Here is a 19,147-nt window from a genome sequence, read left to right as displayed (position 1 = left end):
TAACAGATTGATAACATATGAGCCTAATTCAGGGACAGGCACAGCATATTGTCTGTCACCCTCTTATTAGAGATTTTGCTGACTAGGTTTACATATATTATAATATTAAATACAGACCTTATATATGGAGGGATGGTGGTCTCATTGCCACAACCTGTCCGGTGCTAGGCTACAATGCCTCCCTGGAGGCTTGTGTTATGTTATTAACTTTTCATAAGCATATGTGATTGTTAGAAAGCATACATGTTTACACATTAGGGGGTACCTGACCTACAGTATACTGTCCAAGAGGTACTTGTAGTGATTTGTTGTAATAAGGGTACACAATACATTAAATCTTAAACATATTTGCTTCTCCTTTCACTGCCCTGTTACATGCTGAGAAGGGACAATACCTGTAAGCGTTGCCTAACTCAACATAGAAAAATCAGGTCTTCTGCCTTGCCAGACAGGACTGTACTGTGTGGCAGAGGTGCAAATCTCAGGGCTGGATGGACAAATTCTTTTTCAGGTAAGACAACTACATGCATATTTCATCAGCAAATTTATTTGTTTGCTTGCAGTTCAGCTTTAAGAGTTTCTATAACATTACAAAGGTCAACTTACGTGGATCTGATCTGATGGGTATTCAAATGTAAACCTCTGAACGCGCTTTTGACGCTCCAAGTACATACAAGAACCACGATTGCGTTGTAAAGTGAGTTCTTCCATCATTACGTCCCTTGGGATGCTGACCTTCTTACCCAGGTCCAAAGTTGGACCTACAGCAACAGAAACATCAAATTAGAAGACATGCACACCTCTCTGGTTCAGGTACACTAATCACATACCTTAGACGCTATTACTGTTGGGATTTTTCGTTTGGTGGGACTTTAAGATCAGGCTTGTTATATTTTTAGTGTGTTGACCTACAGTTTGAAATGGTGGCAAGGATGGGAAGTGTCATTATAATGGGGGAATTAATTATCCAGTTATAGACTGGGCGGAAGGAACAGCGCAATCGTCTAAGGCTTGTCATTTCCTAAATATCTTGAAGGACAATTTCATGGGTCAGATGGTGGATGCACCAACAAAAAACAATGCGTTACTAGACCTACTGATTACTAACAATACAGACAGGGATGTGGAAATACGGGGCAAACTAGGAAACAGCGACCATAGGTCAAGTAGTTTCAGTATAAATCACAGAAATAAGAAACACAAGGGTAATACAAAGACCCTGAATTTCAAAAGAGCCAACTTCTCTAAACTGTGCTCTTTGTATTTAATGGGATAAAATCCTAGGAACAAAGAACACGGAGGAAAAAAAGCATACTAAAAGCATACTAAATAAAGGTAGTGGGCAGTGCATTCCAATGGGAAATACATTTAAAAGAGCTAATAAAAATTCTGGGTGGCTCAACTCCAAAATAAAAATGCATATAAAAGCAAAAGAAAAGGTGTAAAAAAAAAAAAAAAAAAAAGCTGAGGGGTCATTGTCAGCATTCCAACTTTACAAAGAATGCAATAAGAACTGTAAGGGTGCAATCTGGGTGGCTAAGATTGAACACGAAAGGCACATAGCGGAGGAGAGTAAAAAAAAAATTCAAGAAATTCTTTAAGTACATAAATAGCACGGAAGAGAGGCCAGATCATATTGGCCCCATAAAGGATGATGAAGGGAATCTGGTTACAAAAGCCGGAGAGATGGCAAAGGTTTTCAATACATTTTTCTCTTCAGTTTTCCCAAGGGAAACGGGGGGATACAGTAACCAAGACTGTAATGTTAATTTTCATAGCATGACACAGGAAGCACCCTCATGGTTAAAAGAGGACAGAATTAGAAATAGACTTGAAAAACTTAACATAAACAAGTCACTGGGACAAGATCTTTAAGGAACTCAGTCAGGTGATAGCTAGACCATTTGTTCTTGCCAGACCAATCTATTAACCTTCTATAAAGACGTGAACTGTGAATGTGGTGTATCTGGATTTTGCAAAGGCATTTGATACAGTTCCCGACAAACGTTTACTGTACAAAGTAAGGTCTGTCGGCACGGACCATAGGGTGAGTACCTGGATTGAAAACTGGCTACAGGGGCGAGTCCAGAGGGTGGTGATAAATGGGGATTTTTTTTACCAAAATAATGTAGAATAATACATATTAGCTAAAACTGATGAATAAATTTGTTTTTTTACATTTTTTTGGGACATGTATTATAACAGAAAGTAAAAAATTTAGCTTTTTTTTCAAAATTGACCCTCTTTTTTTTTTTTGTTTATAGCGGAAAAAATTAAAAAAGGCAGAGCTGATCAAATACCACCAAAAGAAAGCTCTATTGTGGGAAAAAAGGACATCAACTACTAAGCCTTTTTTTAGCAATTTTTTTTTTCTAGGAACTGCAAAAAATGCTAATAAAACGCTAACGCTCCTAAACGCTACAAAAAAATGCCATTACCAGCATTTTTTATCCAGCGTATTTTTTCAGCTTAAAAAAAATCACTAGTGTGCATGGAGCCCTACACGTGAGTTCTAATGTAAGGGAGCTCTTCTATACACTCATCAAACTAAACACAGTCTGATCACTAGAGGGCAGTATTTACCTTTCTAAAACACAGTTGTAAGCTCCATTCCACGCTGAACAGAACAGCATATATCCTGCTTAATGATTGTTTCAGGCAAGGCATTACATTTCATGCCTCCCTGAATTTAACAGCACCCTCTGAAATTTGAAGGGGCCATCCCAAATTCGGTGAACAAATGTCTTTTCTGTGCAGGCACATGTGAAGAAGAACATCTTTGTGCCAAATAAATATGTATTTTCCTGGCTTTGCTTGTCTGAAATGTTGCTGGTTGGGTTAGATATTTATATCATGTTACGAGCAGGAACAATTTTGTTATAGTTAATAGAAATGTCTTGGGCATACAGTATATGGTAGTATTATATAATGGTAGTATTATATAATGCAAACTGTACTTCAAAGTACAAAGAATAAAATAATCAACCGCTGACTTCTAATTGTATTATTGTTAATGATGATATGCTATAACACTTTACAAGAAATATTGTAGCGTTTGCATCAGTACCTATCCAGTGCCATTTAAAGTCCAAATCATGTATCCTCTTCAAATTCCAATATATGAGCGTTTAGATTTTTGGTAGCTGCTGTTAATGTATTTTCCTGGCCCTACCTCACGTCAGCACACAATGGGTTAACGCTTCCTCTGGAGCTCACAGGACCACCTCTTTCTTGCTAAATATAATGTTTTGGTCATGTTCCAGGCCACCTGTGGATTGCAGTTGGTAAGTACTTTGGTTACTGCAAGGATATCCCCCCTGCCGAACCTACCCCTCCATGTTCAGCCTCTCATGGAGTTGGGAGACCCTGAATGTTGGATGGTGAACCCTCCTAAAAACTGGGTGCCCTTTGTGCCGGGCCTTGGGCAATGTTGCTTAGATAGCATGAATAGTCCACCGTTGTGGTATTACTAAGCTCTGTAATGTCACCATTGGGGTTTTTCCTGTGTTGTTTAGGCAGCATGCCAAACTGGTCTCCTGGCTTTCTATTCAGTCTGAGAGCGGCGGTGGATGATGTCACAGAGGACAGGGAGAAGGGGCGGCGTGGGGTAGTAATCGCCAGTCACCAATAGGGTTGCCACATCATCCACCAAGCAGCAGCTTAAACAGTCTTGGAACTGGCAGAGGAACTGGGTTCTCTCACTCTCTCTGCAGTCCTGCCAGTTTTCTCCTGTGCGGTAAAGACTGTTGCTATCCTGCTGTGCTGTGTTCCCGGGGGTTATAGAGTCTGACTGGTTTTGTCTCAGATTTTGTGTCTCCTGTCTGCCTCTGGAAGGCTGCCTGACCTCACCTGCTGCTGCTTCTGAAGTAAGTGGATGGAAGCAGATGGGTCTTAAAGGGACAGTGTACCTGTTTTTCTTGGTGACAGAATTATGATTTTTTTTTCTATATATTTTTGCATGAGCTCATCACAACTGTCAGTGACACAGAACACTAGCAAAAGGTAGGCGGAGGCAGCGTGGGACATGTTTTTAAAAAGAGTGCTCAAGAAATGCAAAGTATGGTGTTTTGCATTATTTTAGGAGCAGAAGCCCTAAACACAAACACTCCAGAAAACATAAGACCTGCCACTGGTTATCTCCTGACCAGGACAATCTGCATTCCTCAAATTCCCACAAGGCGGCTTTCATGCTCCTTAAGTAGCTCACACGGCAATGGCTCACATGCGTTTAAATCAGCACAATAGAAAATGCCTTGCCCAGGCCTGGATGCTTGCTGGACCGGCATGCAGTCTGCAGTGATGGGAAATTAATTGGCATGGATCGCCTAAAATGACAATGGATAAGGAAGCACAAATTTCAAAGCCTAGAGGCTGTAGCGGAAAGTATGCAGAAAATATCTATGCCACAGGCCCAACCATCGCAAAATGCACGCAGATATTTCCAAAAGGTGAAAAAAGAAAGGGCTTTCTTTTCTCATAATCACAGAGTTAAAGCAGGGGTCCACCTATCTATCGTTTTTTTTTTTTGGAGTTCATTCACAAACTTTTCTTCTCATGATTATCTACTCACGTGTTCTGTGTAATAAGTCCGCCTGTATCCGATTTCGTTGTAAAGAATAACTTATAAAATTCACTGAAGGCGGTTTCCATCTTCATTGTGGGCATTTGAAGCCCACAAGCATGTATTTCCTGGATGCAGTGAATGCTGTGCTCCCAGCATTCACCGAGATGTTGTGATGACGCTGTTGCACAATGCATGCTGGGAAGCCTGAGACTAGCTCCCGGGGTACTGTGGGAGGTCTGGGAGAGGCTAGAAACACGCCTACTCCCATGGGAGGAAAACCAGGAAGTGCTAAGAAGATTAGAAAAAAAAAGGTAATTACGGCGATTTAAATTTTTTTACACAGCATGTCAGCATCTAGGCAAGGAAGAGAATGCATAAAGATAATGTTCAAAATTTGGGTGGAACCCTGCTTTAAAAGCTCAACAATGAAGAATGGGAGAGATCTGATAAGAAGACCGATTTGCAGTAAAGGGTCTCCAAGCTTTATCCAATGAAGCAGGCTGATGCATGTTTAAGCAATGCACTTCCAGGAGTGGATAGGGCCTGCCAGTGTCTGGTGTGCAAGTGTCTTTGCCTTTCAATACTTTAGGGATCCTATACATCAGATGCAGTCCAATGCAATTTTATGCATGAACAGTGTTTACCATGGATTCCAATGGCCTACGTCAAACCAGTACAGTGTGTTCAAGTACAGTTAACTAAAGTAGAACAGGCTGCGTTTTTTCCTGTATGGAATGCATCTGTAACATGGCAAAACGCATTGAAAAAGCACCTGAACATTTCAAAAATTTGCTTGCTGAAAGACCCCTTCAACACAGAAATTGTGGTGAACTGGCCTGCAGATTTGCAGAAAATCTATACTGTGACAGTTTTTTTCCTGTTGACTAGCAACAGCGTTAACTGTGATGTTTAAAGCATTAAGAAATGGCCTTTAATTCAAGGGGAACCTGCAGTAGTGGGCATGGTTCTGGAGGACTTGAACCTGGCTGCTGACTTTTGGCCGAGGCTTCAATAGACCTAGTTCTAGGGCTGGTGCATTAAGTCACAGCGATGAGAGCTTTGTGGTTGTACCACTGGAGGATGGATGAAGCTTCCACACAAGCCTTTTGTAACATTCTCCATAATGGGAGGTTTTTGTTTGGCAAAACGCTGGACGAAGGGAGTGACAGAAGAAATGTCCAGAGTGTGGCCACAGAGGAAGCAGCCATCTTTTTGGTCAAATCAGTCGATCTTCAGAAGGGTTCAGGGGGCCAAATCTTATAGGCCAGGCTGTAATTGACCAGATCACAGTGAAGGGGGCTCAAACTTCCTCTTTACATGGAATCAGATCCATAGCAGGCAGCTAGACATTTGGAAACTCTTTGAAGGTGGGCCCAACCAGTGTTTTCCAGTGGGAGCCAGGATAGCCTCCTTTTTTGGATTGTTTTGATGACAAACATCAAAGACAGCTAGCTGAGAGTACAATCACCTAAAGTTTTTATTCATGACCAACAGATCTCAAGAAGAAAGAATTATTCCAAGAATTATACTGCAACAAGTCCATAGTGCTGGTGCGACCAAAAGAACAAATCTGGGGGTTTCTCCCCATTGTTTCTAGTACCCAAGGCATCGGGAGCTTTCCCTACTGCCTGGATTTGAAGAAATTGAATGAGTACATACACAACAAAAGGTTCAAGATGGAGTTCATGGAAACCATCATGGTGATAGTTCAGCATAAGGACCAATTCGTGTCAATCGACCTGGCTGACATATGCTTCCATGTACCAATCGGCGCATAACACCAGAGACATCTGAGATTTGCAGTGACCGGCTGTCACTTCCAGTTCAGGTGTTTGCCATTTTTAGAAATGGCAGAGCACCAAGAACCTTTCTTTTAACATTTTGTTGGCAGTAGTGGCAGTAATTCATCTTTGGGGATAAGGCTCTACCACTACTTGGACGATGTTTTGATTGTCTCATGTGTAAGCCAGGAGCTGGCAAAATATCACAACCTTGTCCTAGAATTTCTTTTCCAAGTTCAGTTGACTAGTGAACAAACAGGGAAAGCACTTAACTCCTTCTTAACCTATGAAGGATCTTGGAGTAGTTTTCCATGCCCGGATAAGTCAAGTGGTTTTCCAAAACTGCAAAATTTGCTGCCTTGGGCCAAGTAGCACACAGGGGCTTTTCAGTTTGCCTTTCTCAGTCAATGGGATGGGCTGTCTATGGATCAAATTAGCAATAACTAGAGTTTTTGGACACCAGTGTGTCTCTTGGCCCAGGAGATGGAATAATTCTGACATCGGATGCCAGTCTGCCTCCAGTCTGAGGAGACAAGTGCAAGGCCATCGGAGCCTAGTGGATTGCAGATGCTCTATCTGTCCTAATTGTAAGGCAGTTTTTTTTCTAGCATTGCAAGCCTTTCAGGATCTTCCTCCAAGGGGCCTGAGTGAAGTTGATGATTGACAATAAGACAGCAGTAGCCTACATTGCCCACCAAGGGGCACCAAGTGTCTTGTGTCTGTCTTTTCCTGTTACATTTCGTAACATAAGCTTTTCACTGAGCGGAGAGCAGTTTACAGGCAGGATCCACTAACGGATCAGTTAGGCAAATTATTTTCCAACAATACGTACCTCAACTAGCGTTGGCTCTATGGGGTATTCCAGCCATAGTTCTCATAGAGAGTCCACTGAACACACAGGATCTGGTATTTGCAACAAGGTACAAAGGTGAAGTGATAGAAGATGGATTCACAGTGCCATTGGTTTTTCCCATTGGTGTTTGCCTTTCTCCAGTGTCATTGATTATGAAGATTCTTCAGAAAATTTGGACAGAACATGTTTATGCCATACAGGTGCTTTCCACCTGCCGAGGAGGCCTTGGTTTTAATTGCTCCCCCAGGTGTCATCAGCATCACCAATCCCGTTTTCAGTCAAACAAGATCTTTTATGCCAACACCAATGGCAGCACCCTAATCCAGTGAGACTCTTAATAGCCTTTCTATTGAATCACCCGGACTAGAGATGCAGGGATTCTCATCCGAGGTGGTTCAGACCTTGGTGAAGACCACAAGACCATGATTGCTACATATAACAGGATGTGAAGGAAGTTTGTTCTGTTTGCTCAGCAAATTTTTCTCTCCTGTGTTCCCAGCTCTACCAATATCCTGAACATTTTTACAGGAGCGGAACAACCAGTTGTCTACCACTAATACTAGATGGTTTGAAGGCATTGGCTGCTCATAGCACAGTTTAGGCAGAAGAACTGTTAATCTACCTGTACTTTATGGGGTCTTAGGAGGAAATAAGGACATTTGGAGAAAAGCCATACAAACACAAATCATCCTGGTAGGAGATGATTTCAAATTGTAGGTACAGTAAAGCCTAAGATCCTCTGGGTCACATGTGAGCCAGGACCCAAAAGCTCTTCTTATGATATCTTCAATAATCATAATTGTTTTACACAATATAATCAGCAAATATGAAAGCCTTTCTAGTTTAAAAGCACATCATGATGCTTCAATTGATGAAGAGAAAAAACACCCAAGGATTCCTGTTTTGAGATCAGATGTGGCTATGCAGAGTCTAAACCAATGTATTAACATTTTCTTCATCATCACAATTTAAGAAAAATACAGCCTTTCCAAAAAGAAATCAATATGTTAGAAGGCCCCCTAACATCTGGGTTGCTAAACCAGTTCCCAGATGGTGGCCTACGGTTCCACTTTGTAGGGGCGACGAGCCAAAGCTACGACTACACCCTGCTAGCTCTTCACACAAGCTCAGCTTGCATGTTACATCAGCCCATAGGGTTTAGTTCAAGAGGGACCCCTTCTAACACCTTGGGCCCTCGAGACACGTGTCCAGATGGCGAATGTCTGCACCCGGGAGAACCTTTTTGGCCACTGACGGACTCCCCACTAGTAAACCCCTACCCACACCTGAACTGGCTACTAAATTCACTCTCCCCAGGTATTAGCTACACCGTTAACTCCTTTGAAAGAATTTGAGACCAGTCTTGCCTACTCGCTTGCAGAAAAGACCTAGTTAGTTAATTTCTTTAACAGGTACATCTACAGGGTGTCTCACAGTAGGGCATATTACTTTATATCTCAACGGTGGAGGGCACAACTGCATTGTGGTCCAGGAGTTCCTCAGACTTATAGGAGTTCCACTCCTTCTAGTCTCCACTCTGCTACTCACCTCCTCCCGCCACCTGCTCATGTATCCCTGGCTCTGCTAGGGTCATGGACAGAGGCTGCCTAGCAAATCATGGGTGAGACTCCTACATAAAAGGGAACTTACATGATTGCACAAGTGGCAAAAAAACTGTGTTGCCCGGAGGTACTTGAAGGAACTACAACAAGCATCTTCATACATGTTTAACAATAGTGTCCTGACACCCTGCTACTTCCTTCCACTCCCTCCCCCTCCCAAATCTAGACACATTCTTGTGCCTGCTTACCTCACAACACAATTTTAGCATTGCGAATACTATAGACCTATTTTAAGTACACTCAGAAGCAGGGCCGTCTTTAAGGCAGGGCAAAAGGGGCAGCTGCCCTGAGCCCTGTCATTGTTGTGGGGCCCAAAGCAGCAGCCTCATACTTGCCAACTATCCCAGTTTAAATTCTCTTGTCCCTTGAAGTTTTAGTCCTTTGCTGTGTCCTGATATCTCAGTGTGAAGTGCTGCTACTAATGTTGCCCAGATCTGCCCTATTGTTGTGTACAGATGACTCACCTGCAGACCCTGTGTTTACATGTAAATAACCGTTATTCATATGTAAATAACAACGGCATTCATATGTAAATAGCGGCAGTATTCATTTGTAAATAGCTGAGGCCTGCAGCATTCATATGTAAATAAAGGTGGCATTCATATGTATATCATGCCCCTCTGCAGTGAAGAGATGATGTGCTGTAACCTCCAGCAACCAGTGAGCAGTATTACTGTACAGTAATCTCTAGCAACCAATCAACTAGAAGAAATCATGTGCTGTAACCTATGGCAACGAATCAGTGAGCCGTAATGTGTGCTGTAACCTCAACATCCAGTCAGTAAGTGGTAATGATATGCTGTAACCTCTGGCAACCAATCGCAATCATTGCCTGATCTGATACAGTAAACTGATTTTAAGTCTAGCTGATATTTATTGTATGTCTCAGAGCAGGCGGAGAGCAAAATTGCATAGGGGGGGGGGACCCTAAGAAAATTTTTGCCCAGGGTCCAATCAACATTAAAGAGGGCCCTGCTCAGAAGAATAACAATAGCTACAACACTTGTTGCTGTTAACAATGCTGCATATACTGTTAAATATATGGCTTTACAGACAGTGACAGGAGTAAGTCCACTGAAGCAGCTGACTCCAGAAAAGACACCTCAACCCCTTCTTTGGTGTGAGAAGCAACCCAATCTTTTGACATGAAGATAAAGATCTCTAGCCCCCTTCACGGGCATAGGGAAAAACTCACTCAGCAATGCTAGAGCTACAGAATCTCAAAGATATATAGATATCCTGGCTATGATCACCCAGTGAGATAATAAACTGACATAATTCACATTCTTTATAAACTTTATGGAAATTTGATAGCAATGGCAAATTAACGCATTTCTATTCAATCTCCTTTAAATCTACCAAATTTAGTGTAGTATATAGTTGAAGCCCCTACCTAAACAATACAGTCCAATTGAATCTAGTCTGATACCTTTTTGTCCTGCATAATTGTCTGTACATCTCAAGAAGATTGTTCAATAGGATTACAAGATGCATAGCCAGGCTACTACCGGTAGCTAGGTTGCTCCTGTTATATCCCACCATTGGTTACACTTTCAGTACCATGATTGTGATAAACTGAATTATTAGGCCCTATCCTCTTTGATATTCAGACACACTAGACATAAATAGTACACATGTTTGAACAACCTCTTTAAGAATTCACAAATAAACGCAGTTTGCTAAATGCTCACCTTCCCCTCTTATTTCTCGTACTATTGCAGACGCCAGACCTTTCCTCTCCTTCACCAGATCTGCATATGTGGGAAACATTCTCCTGGCTAAGAAGAGAAAAGAACAATTATACCACAAGGATTTATTGTAATCCCCTTTTTTCTTCTAGATAATTTAATATTTCAACTGCACATCTGAGAGACTTAGACAGATGAGAAAGGAAAGATAGCTGTTTATGTCTGTGCTAGGCTATAGGTCAGATATTTGTACAGTCTCAGACTGAAGACTGGAAGCCAAGTGAGAAAGAAAAGCATATTATAGAATACATGTGATAATGTAAAGAGGTAGTTGAAGGAGTAAACTTGTCCTACTTATACACTGAAAATTCAAAAGGGATGTTCTCCTAATCTATTCCGCCAAAGACGGCTCTTACTGTACCTCTATTGGGTTTAAATAAACTACAATTTATTTGCTTTTTAAACAATAGTCGTGTAAAAACGCTGTATATGTGTTGCCAATTTTTTTACCTTAGTTTTGGATGGCGTTTAGAAGGATAGGAAACCCTGGATGATTTTAAAGCTATCTGGGGCTCTGTTAGAGAGATTTGCCTTCACTTTCTTCCCTGCTGGCAATGTTTTGCTAAACAGGAAGTGAGGGAAATTTCACAGTAGCAACACAGACAGAAATGAACAAGCAAACAGAGCAGAGTGCGCAGACTAATGCCCCGTACACACGGCCGGATTTTCCGATGGAAAATGTCCGATCGGAGTGTGTTGTCGGAAATTCCGACCATGTGTGGGCTCCATCGGACATTTTCCATCGAATTTTCCGACACACAAAGTTGGAGAGCAGGAGATAAAATTTTTTGTCGGAAATTCCGATCGTGTGTACACAAATCCGACGGACAAAGTGCCACGCATGCTCAGAATAAATAAAGAGATGAAAGCTATTGGTCACCGCCCCGTTTATAGTCCCGACGTACGTGTTTTACGTCACCGCGTTCAGAACGATCGGATTTTCCGACAACTTTGTGTGACCGTGTGTATGCAAGACAAGTTTGAGCCAACATCCGTCGGAAAAAATCCTAGGATTTTGTTGTCGGACTGTCCGAACAAAGTCCGACCGTGTCTACGCCCTATAAGTGTAGAAGGTAGCATGCCATTTATTGAAAAAAGACAATTAAAATCAAAGTAGCTTACCAGGTGGCTTTCACAACTGGAGAGATCCCTGGAGGAGGGCTGTCAATATGGATACCCTGGTAGTGGTCCTGATGTTTCCTGCAATAATCAGACAGCAAGGGGGTGCCTGACTCCATGCAGTAAGAGAGGAGAATGGACACAGTACAAAAAGGAGGCCACTAGAAGGAGCTGTGAGCTCCAAGCACGTAGCCTGCATTCCTCATCTCCAGACCTGACTTGCATCCCTTCTAGTGACGTCATTTCCGCCCGTGCATTCCATGTTGGTTCGGCATGAGACTTCCTGTACTCACAGGGGTCTCTGTGCCTCCAACCATGTCCTTCCAGCAGCGTGGATGATACAGGCGGAGCCTGCAGGACAGTGGGACCCCCCAGGGCTGGGTATTATTGATGAGCACTTTTACCATTTATACCTTGTGAATGTTTTTAATCATGTAATAATAAAGCCTGTACCTTAATACTACACTCAGGTGGCGCCCCCTCCCCTCTCTCACTTCTCTTCTCATATCTTTTCAGAATTGGACACACTCTTAGGATGGCTGCCACCAATAGTTATTTTGGATTGATGGACTTATGGACTGAGCTCGTCTCCTTGTATTCATAGCCATTGGTTTAGAGACTTTCTCCACTTTTGGCATACATCCTCCGTGCACTGGATTTCTCCTGTTTTATTCCATGCTTCCTTCTTTGAGCACAAAAATTTGGCACTCAAATTGTGTAGGCATGCACATGAATGACATGCTAAGGTGCCAGTTTCACGTACTCCTGCAGCTTGTGGTAAAATTCCAGGATCCCAGGAGGGCGCCACCTCTATGGGAGTTAAGTTGGATGGCCAGGGCAATGCCTCTTTTTCAAGCCAGTTGGCTTAAAAAAGAGGCGGCAGCCTCAAAATGCGTCGTCGTCCATCCGTCATTTCCTGACCCATGTGCGCTCCACAGACCCCATGTGCTGATTTCTGCTTCCTGAAGAGGCTGTGTCCATTCTTCTATCATACTGCACTTAGTCTGGCACCCCCTTGCTGTCTATCTAATTACTACAGGAAACATAAGGACCACTACCAGGGTATCCATATCGACACCCTCCAGGGATCTCTCCCGATTGTGAAAGCCACCTGAGAACTATGATAATCTCTTTTGATTTTACTACATGTGAGTCAATTGTCTTTTTCCAATAAATGTCATGTTACCTTCTACACTTATGCCCTGTACACACGGTTGGACTTTCCAATGTAAAATGTGCTATTGGAGCTTGTTGTCGGAAATTCCAACCGTGTATGTGCTCCATCGGACATTTTCCATCGGATTTTCCGACACACAAAGTTTGAGAGCAGGCTATAAAATTTTCCGACAACAAAATCCGATCGCGTAAATTCCGACCGCGTGTGGCCAATTCTGACGCACAAAGTGCCACACATGCTCAGAAGAAATTCCGAGACGGAACAGCTCGGTCTGGTAAAATTAGCGTTCGGAATGGATAGAGCACTTTCGTCAGGCTGCAATGTTTAAAATAGTTTAATACAGCGCACTCTCTTCTTCTTTATAATGCTAGAAGAATGAAGTAGTTTTGCTGCTCATATTCACACAGACTTCTCACAAACTTCTTTCTTTATTATTTCTCGTGATTTCATCAATATATTTTGATTTGTCACATCTGACAAAAATTATATATATTATTATTTTTTTGGTTTGTATTTTTTTCAAGCCTGATTTTATTTATTTATTTATTTTTTTGGTTTGTATTGTTTTCAAGCCTGATCTTGTTAATTATTTTTATTTTTTGATTTTACATCCTGAATATTTTTGTGTGTGTTTTGTGTGTCAAGTTACCACAACACCATTATTATCTTGTATTATTTAATCTCAAGGAGGTTGCTTGGTGTTGGTATCTCTTGTTAATTTCACATTGTAGTTTACAAGTGTACTTGCCTCCTCACAAACAAACTGCCCTTTTTGAAGGGAAACACACAAAGGCAAGTCTAATTGAAACAAAAAATCCTTTATTAAGGGCTCATAACCAAACAAAGAGGGAGGCAACGCTGGAGAAACTGCAGAAATTGGCGAAGCCTTTGGCCCCCAGGGCACACATCAATTATTTTACTGCAAAATTGGTGGCCTGAGGAGTCCTTAGCTAAGGGAGTGCAGTCTGGTCCAGAAGTCCCAGAGATGCTGAAAGCAGCAGATGACATCTGTGTCCCCAGGCTGTGGTCATACAAGAGACTGCATCTTTTGCCAGACCAGACTGAACCCAGGGTCATCACTCTCTGGTCTTCCTTCCACGCTGTGTCTGTGGTGTTGGAGTTGTGGCAGGAGGAGGAGGAGGATGGTCCAACTCACACAGGTGGGTTTTGTGTGTGATTTCGCCCCTCACCCCCTTAGTTAGTGTTTTGCAAAGAAGGTCCTCACACAGCTGGCGTTGACCCTCCTGCATGCCCTGCAGTTTTGTGGCAGCCATGGAGGCAAAGGCCTCTTCAGGAGTGGGGGTGGCTCTGAGGGACGCAGATGCCTCCTGAATCAGCCTGAGTGCTGAATCCTGCACGTGACTCCCCTTCCTGGGTCTTTTGGAAGGCGGAGGGGAGGAACCTGCGATTCTGTCAGGCTCCTACTGGGCCCGGCCTTCTCATGGCTGCCACTTAGCCCCTCCTCCTCCTGGCTGCCACTAACCCCCGCCTCCTCCTGGCTGCCACATTCCACAGCCTCCTCCTGTGTGCCACATTCCAGAGCCTCGTTCTGGCTGAGGTCTTCCTGTGTATAAAAAAGGGACATAGTTTGAGTTTTTTATTCATCAATCACACACAATTTTCACCTCATGTTTGTTGCAAATTGAATGTTAACAAATATAACAGACTATCATTCTGAGCCCAGCATTTTTCATTCTTGTCCCAATTATTTTTGCCCACTACTGTCTATTAATATGTAAAACACTTCATTAAATCAGCAATTAGTGATCAATAATAACATCTAGTAAACATCATTTATTTATTGACCAGAAATCTGTAGAAGAATGCTATACCTGGCTCAAGCTGGGCTCCTCCACTTCTTCCTGGCTGGAAGTCCCAGGTTGGACATTGGAAGCCTCAGCTGGGGTGGAAGATAGGGTGGAAGGAAGAGTGGAAGGAAGGGTTGAGAGGGATTCCCTGACTTCAGTCTGGTCTTACAGAAATCGCAGTCTCTCATAGTACCACAGTCTGGGGACATAAACGTCATCTGCTGCAGCTCCTGATCTCTGGGAATCCGTGACCTTCTTGCGTTCCCTAAGATAAGTGCTCCTCAGGCCACCAATTTTGGCTTTTAAATAAGGGATGGTTGCTGTGGGGACCACCGGCTTCACCAACTCCGGCAGTTTCTCCAGCGCTGCCTGCCTCTTTTGTTTATTGTTGTATTGGGGGTGTTTGATCTGCCACAGACAGGGCAGCTCCCTGTATTTGTCTATGAACAGGGGGAGGAAGTTGTGGTCATTGAAGCCATCCATTTTATCTGCAAGACACAACACAAGACAAACCCTAATGTCATGCAAAACTCTCCTAATCTTGTTACAATATAGGCCTCAATCTAGAAGCAGTATAGGCCCAAGTTTAGATCTTATCTTCATTATCACGATTGGCGCCTCCGATACTTCTTCCTCCGCTCACAGATCATACGTACTACGCACGCGTGTTACGCTTTATATACACTGCGCATGTGTGAAACTCTGCCCGCCCCTGACGTTCTTTCTAGTCTATTCCCCACCCCTTCTCGTTCGGTGCAGTGGGGGAAGAGCACATGGCGGAGACACAGCAGGTGCGTGCTAATTACAGCAATGAGGAGGAGGAAAGCCCGGAGCCTGAAACGTCCCGATCCAGAAGGAGACGATTTAAGGCCTCAAATATGTCCTTTGGGGAGATGTTGGAGATGGTCGACATACTGAAAAGGACCGACTATGACGGGAAGTATGGACCTTACCCCAACCCCAATGTCAGAAAGGCCAAGATAATGGCGAAAGTGTGCAGAATAATTTCGGGGTACGACGATGGAAAGATCAGCTCAGGAAGCGGTGGTTGGACCTCAAATTAAGGGAGCACGAGCAGTACAGAAGGATCAGGAGAGTGCTGCAAAAAAGTAAGTAGTTGTGCTGTGTTCCTATTCTTTATTTTTATTAATAAAAATAAGTGCTGCTCCATGTGCTTTTCTTAACTGTAGTACAGTTTAAAATGGCAACTTTCATGTTCATGGACATATTATTCGTTCGTGGAGTCAAACAAGAAAAAAAAATAATCATTGTGCACCTAAACAAGGAAAGCAGATTAGACACAAACATTCTTGGCCAACATCAGTATAACATTTATTTTAGGGAGTTTTGAAAGACCAAGGTATAAGGTCCACCTATCAGAGCCCCCCCCCCCCATGGGCCATTTCTAACATTTTAGGGGGGGAGATGTTTTGGACAGGTAACCCTATCCACTTCATTGAGAGATGAATGCCTAAATAATGTGTATTACTATGGCCAGACCCTCCTTACTTACACTATTGACAGCCCCCTGGACAGGTAAGAAGTGTCATAATACAAAGATATAAATACACATTGTACACATTTTAGCACATTTGGACATTCTGCTATTACCTATCAAGATAATAATAGGATACAAAAACTTTAAACAGTGCCATTTGAAAGTATACAGGCAGGCCCTTGCACTACATGCTTTGGGGAATTCATCCATACATCTGACCACCAAAGAGATGGGTATAGTGTGTATGGGTTTGGCAAAGTCAGCAGATAGATGATTGAGGATAGATAGAGAATTGGTATCAGCTGACTTAGCAGTTGGGGGGATGGAGGGTTCCAAATGATTTGGGGACCCCAAAAAAAAAGCCTCTGGCACTCTGCCTGAATTTAACACACAAATCACATTTTTACACATTTTAGGGGGTATTTAAGGCAAAGCACTACTATGGAGCTGACAAAATACACTGTTAAGTGACTACATGAGGTGAATATAGGGCCAGAAGACCATGCTGGGAGGTAAGTGAAGGCAAATATGCATGAAGGACAAAAAAAATAAGTACATAAAAATCCAGCATGCATGAGGACAAAGGGGACATTCACAGCATATTCCAATCATGGTAATTAGGGAATGAGGAAAGAAATACAATATATTATCAAACATTAAATACAATAAAATGTAATATTAAAGGATAAAAATCTTACCTTAATATACTCCTTCTGCAGGACCTGTATGATGGCAGAACAGGTCTCTGGGATAATGATGCCCAGAGCCTGGGGGGAGATGCCTGTCGAGAACTTGAGGTCCTGCAGGCTTCTCCCCATCGCCAAGTACCGCAGGGTGGTGACGAGCCTCTGCTCCAGAGTGATGGCTTGCCTCATGCAGGTATCCTGCCTGCTGATATAGGGGGTCAGCAAAGCCAACAAACGGTGAAATACGAGGTCCGTCATCCTGAGAAAGTTCCTGAAATCATTAGGATTATTCTCACGGATCTCACAGAGCAAAGGCATATGACAGAACTGGCCACGCTGAAGCAACCAATTCTTGGTCCATGAACTCCTCCCCACCCTATTCATGGACTGGACTTGTGTCAAGGTAAGGATCTCAACACCAAGCCCCCACACAGCACGAACTCTACGAGGAGTACGTATACGCAACATGGCTAGAAAACGGTCGGCTGCTCAGAACGAAGTAACAGAACGCACTGAAGAACAGCAAGGCCTGTGAAAAGCGACCTAAAAAACAGCAACGAGCGGACAAGAACGCACTGAATAATGCAATACGAACTGACTGCACGCACTGAAGAGCAGATACAAACCCACAAGCACAAACTGAACAGCAGAAAACGATCTGAAAACCACGAGTCTGAAAAAGCGCGAATTGTCTCTCACCAAACTTTTACTAACACGAGATTACGTCACTACGTTCTTGGCGATCGTAAATTCCGACAACTTTGTGCGACCGTATGTATGCAAGACAAGTTTGAGCCAACATCCGTCGTAAAAAATCCATGGATTTTGTTGTCGGAATGTCCGATCAATGTCCGATCGTGTATACAGGGCATTAGTCTGCGCACTTGGCTCTGTTTGCTTGTCTACCTAAAGATCTCTTTAGTCTCCCAGAAGTGCTGCGTCAAATGTGCTGGTTTTGGATCCATTACCAAATCAAAGGACATTTCCTGTGGAATATCCACCCAAACTGCCCTCCCAGTTCACTTACATTGATCCAACCCAGTCTGCACCTATTAGTGCCATATTGAATATCCTTCCACAGACATAAATGAAAATTGGTTTTATTTAGCAGAGTAGAAAAAGAAAAGAACTCCTGTCAGATTTTTACTTTTTTGAGGAACAGTTAGTTCTAGAACCATGGAAATGTACCATTTGCATTACTATTCAAAAGTATTGCAGTGGTGTTCATATAGGGGTCATGACACTAATGAAGGACATGAGGTTTGGTCTTTGAAACTCGTTGACACTCTTGTATAATCTTTTACCTAATTTTATATTGGAATAAAATTCTATCAGGGCTATAAACTTGTGGTGTAGCGCTTCTATCTCAAATTTTTATTTGTGTCTCGGTCCTTCTTGTAGATTTCACCACACTTTCTGTCTGGTGAAACCTTTGTCAGCAGAACAGAAGTGTGGTTACATTTCTTTAATGGAGCCCCAGATAGCAGCAAAAACCCAATAGGAATTCTAATCTTTCCCCACTCTATGCAAAACTGGAAAAAAACTAATTTTTTTGTCTTCACCTACTGTACAATTTAAGCAGGCGATTTCACAATTCTGAAATATAACCTGAAACATTTCCAAGATATAGACAAATACAAAATGCAGAACATAGACCATTTCCTTGTCTAGTTTATAGTTACAATAACATAACATCCCTAAATATTTAAAGAGAAGGAAATCAGAATAGAATTACACATGACATCTGTGATTGTTTCCAAAAGAACGGGCATTTTTCTTCCTGTTTTTTGGCCCGTGTTTGCAACGTACAAACAAGTCTGCAAAATCCCACCGACTTTAAGGAGCAATACACATGGCAGTTTAGGTGCTGTGTTAGACCAGCTTTACATTGCATTCTGATTCTTTGACCACAGCATGTCCTATTGAGTTGCATTTAAACTGCAGGCAAGGCAGGTCAAACACGGCTTTTTCTTGTCCTATGCTACATTTTCTGATCAAATGTGAATGTGCTCAAAGGGAAAATGAAGCGTTTGACAAGAACTCCTATCAACATAATCCCTTCTAAAGTGATGTAGAAAGCATGTTGAAATTAGAGACACATGACCTTCTTGCTTGGCTTTGAGGAACATACATTTCGTGACCAGAGAAATCAAAGTACAGCGTCTGCAGCAGAAGTTGTGCCAGCCTATCTGAGACACAGATACATCAACCCCCATCTCCATTTTTTCTAATGCTTTGCATATGAACAGATTATGAAGAATGGACTATCAGAACTGGCAATGGCATGATCA

The 19,147-nt window shown here is 42.5% G+C and overlaps 1 protein-coding gene across 1 annotated transcript in view; it reads right to left on the bottom strand.

The window, feature by feature from the left end:
- Positions 1 to 19,147, bottom strand: part of MYOZ3 (myozenin 3) — a 60,153-nt gene that overhangs the window by 14,013 nt on the left and 26,993 nt on the right. Inside the window, exons 2-3 of the mRNA XM_073621099.1 lie at positions 10,512 to 10,598; positions 607 to 761 (exon numbers count right to left, since the gene is read on the bottom strand). Of these exons, the coding sequence (XP_073477200.1) occupies positions 607 to 761; positions 10,512 to 10,590 (234 nt within the window). The 5' untranslated portion in view covers positions 10,591 to 10,598. The remainder of the gene's footprint in view (positions 1 to 606; positions 762 to 10,511; positions 10,599 to 19,147) is intronic.

This window comes from Aquarana catesbeiana, linkage group LG03 (genome assembly GCF_042186555.1).
Source record: "Aquarana catesbeiana isolate 2022-GZ linkage group LG03, ASM4218655v1, whole genome shotgun sequence".
NCBI lineage: Eukaryota > Metazoa > Chordata > Amphibia > Anura > Ranidae > Aquarana > Aquarana catesbeiana.
This window is presented reverse-complemented; position numbering and strand designations above follow the sequence as displayed.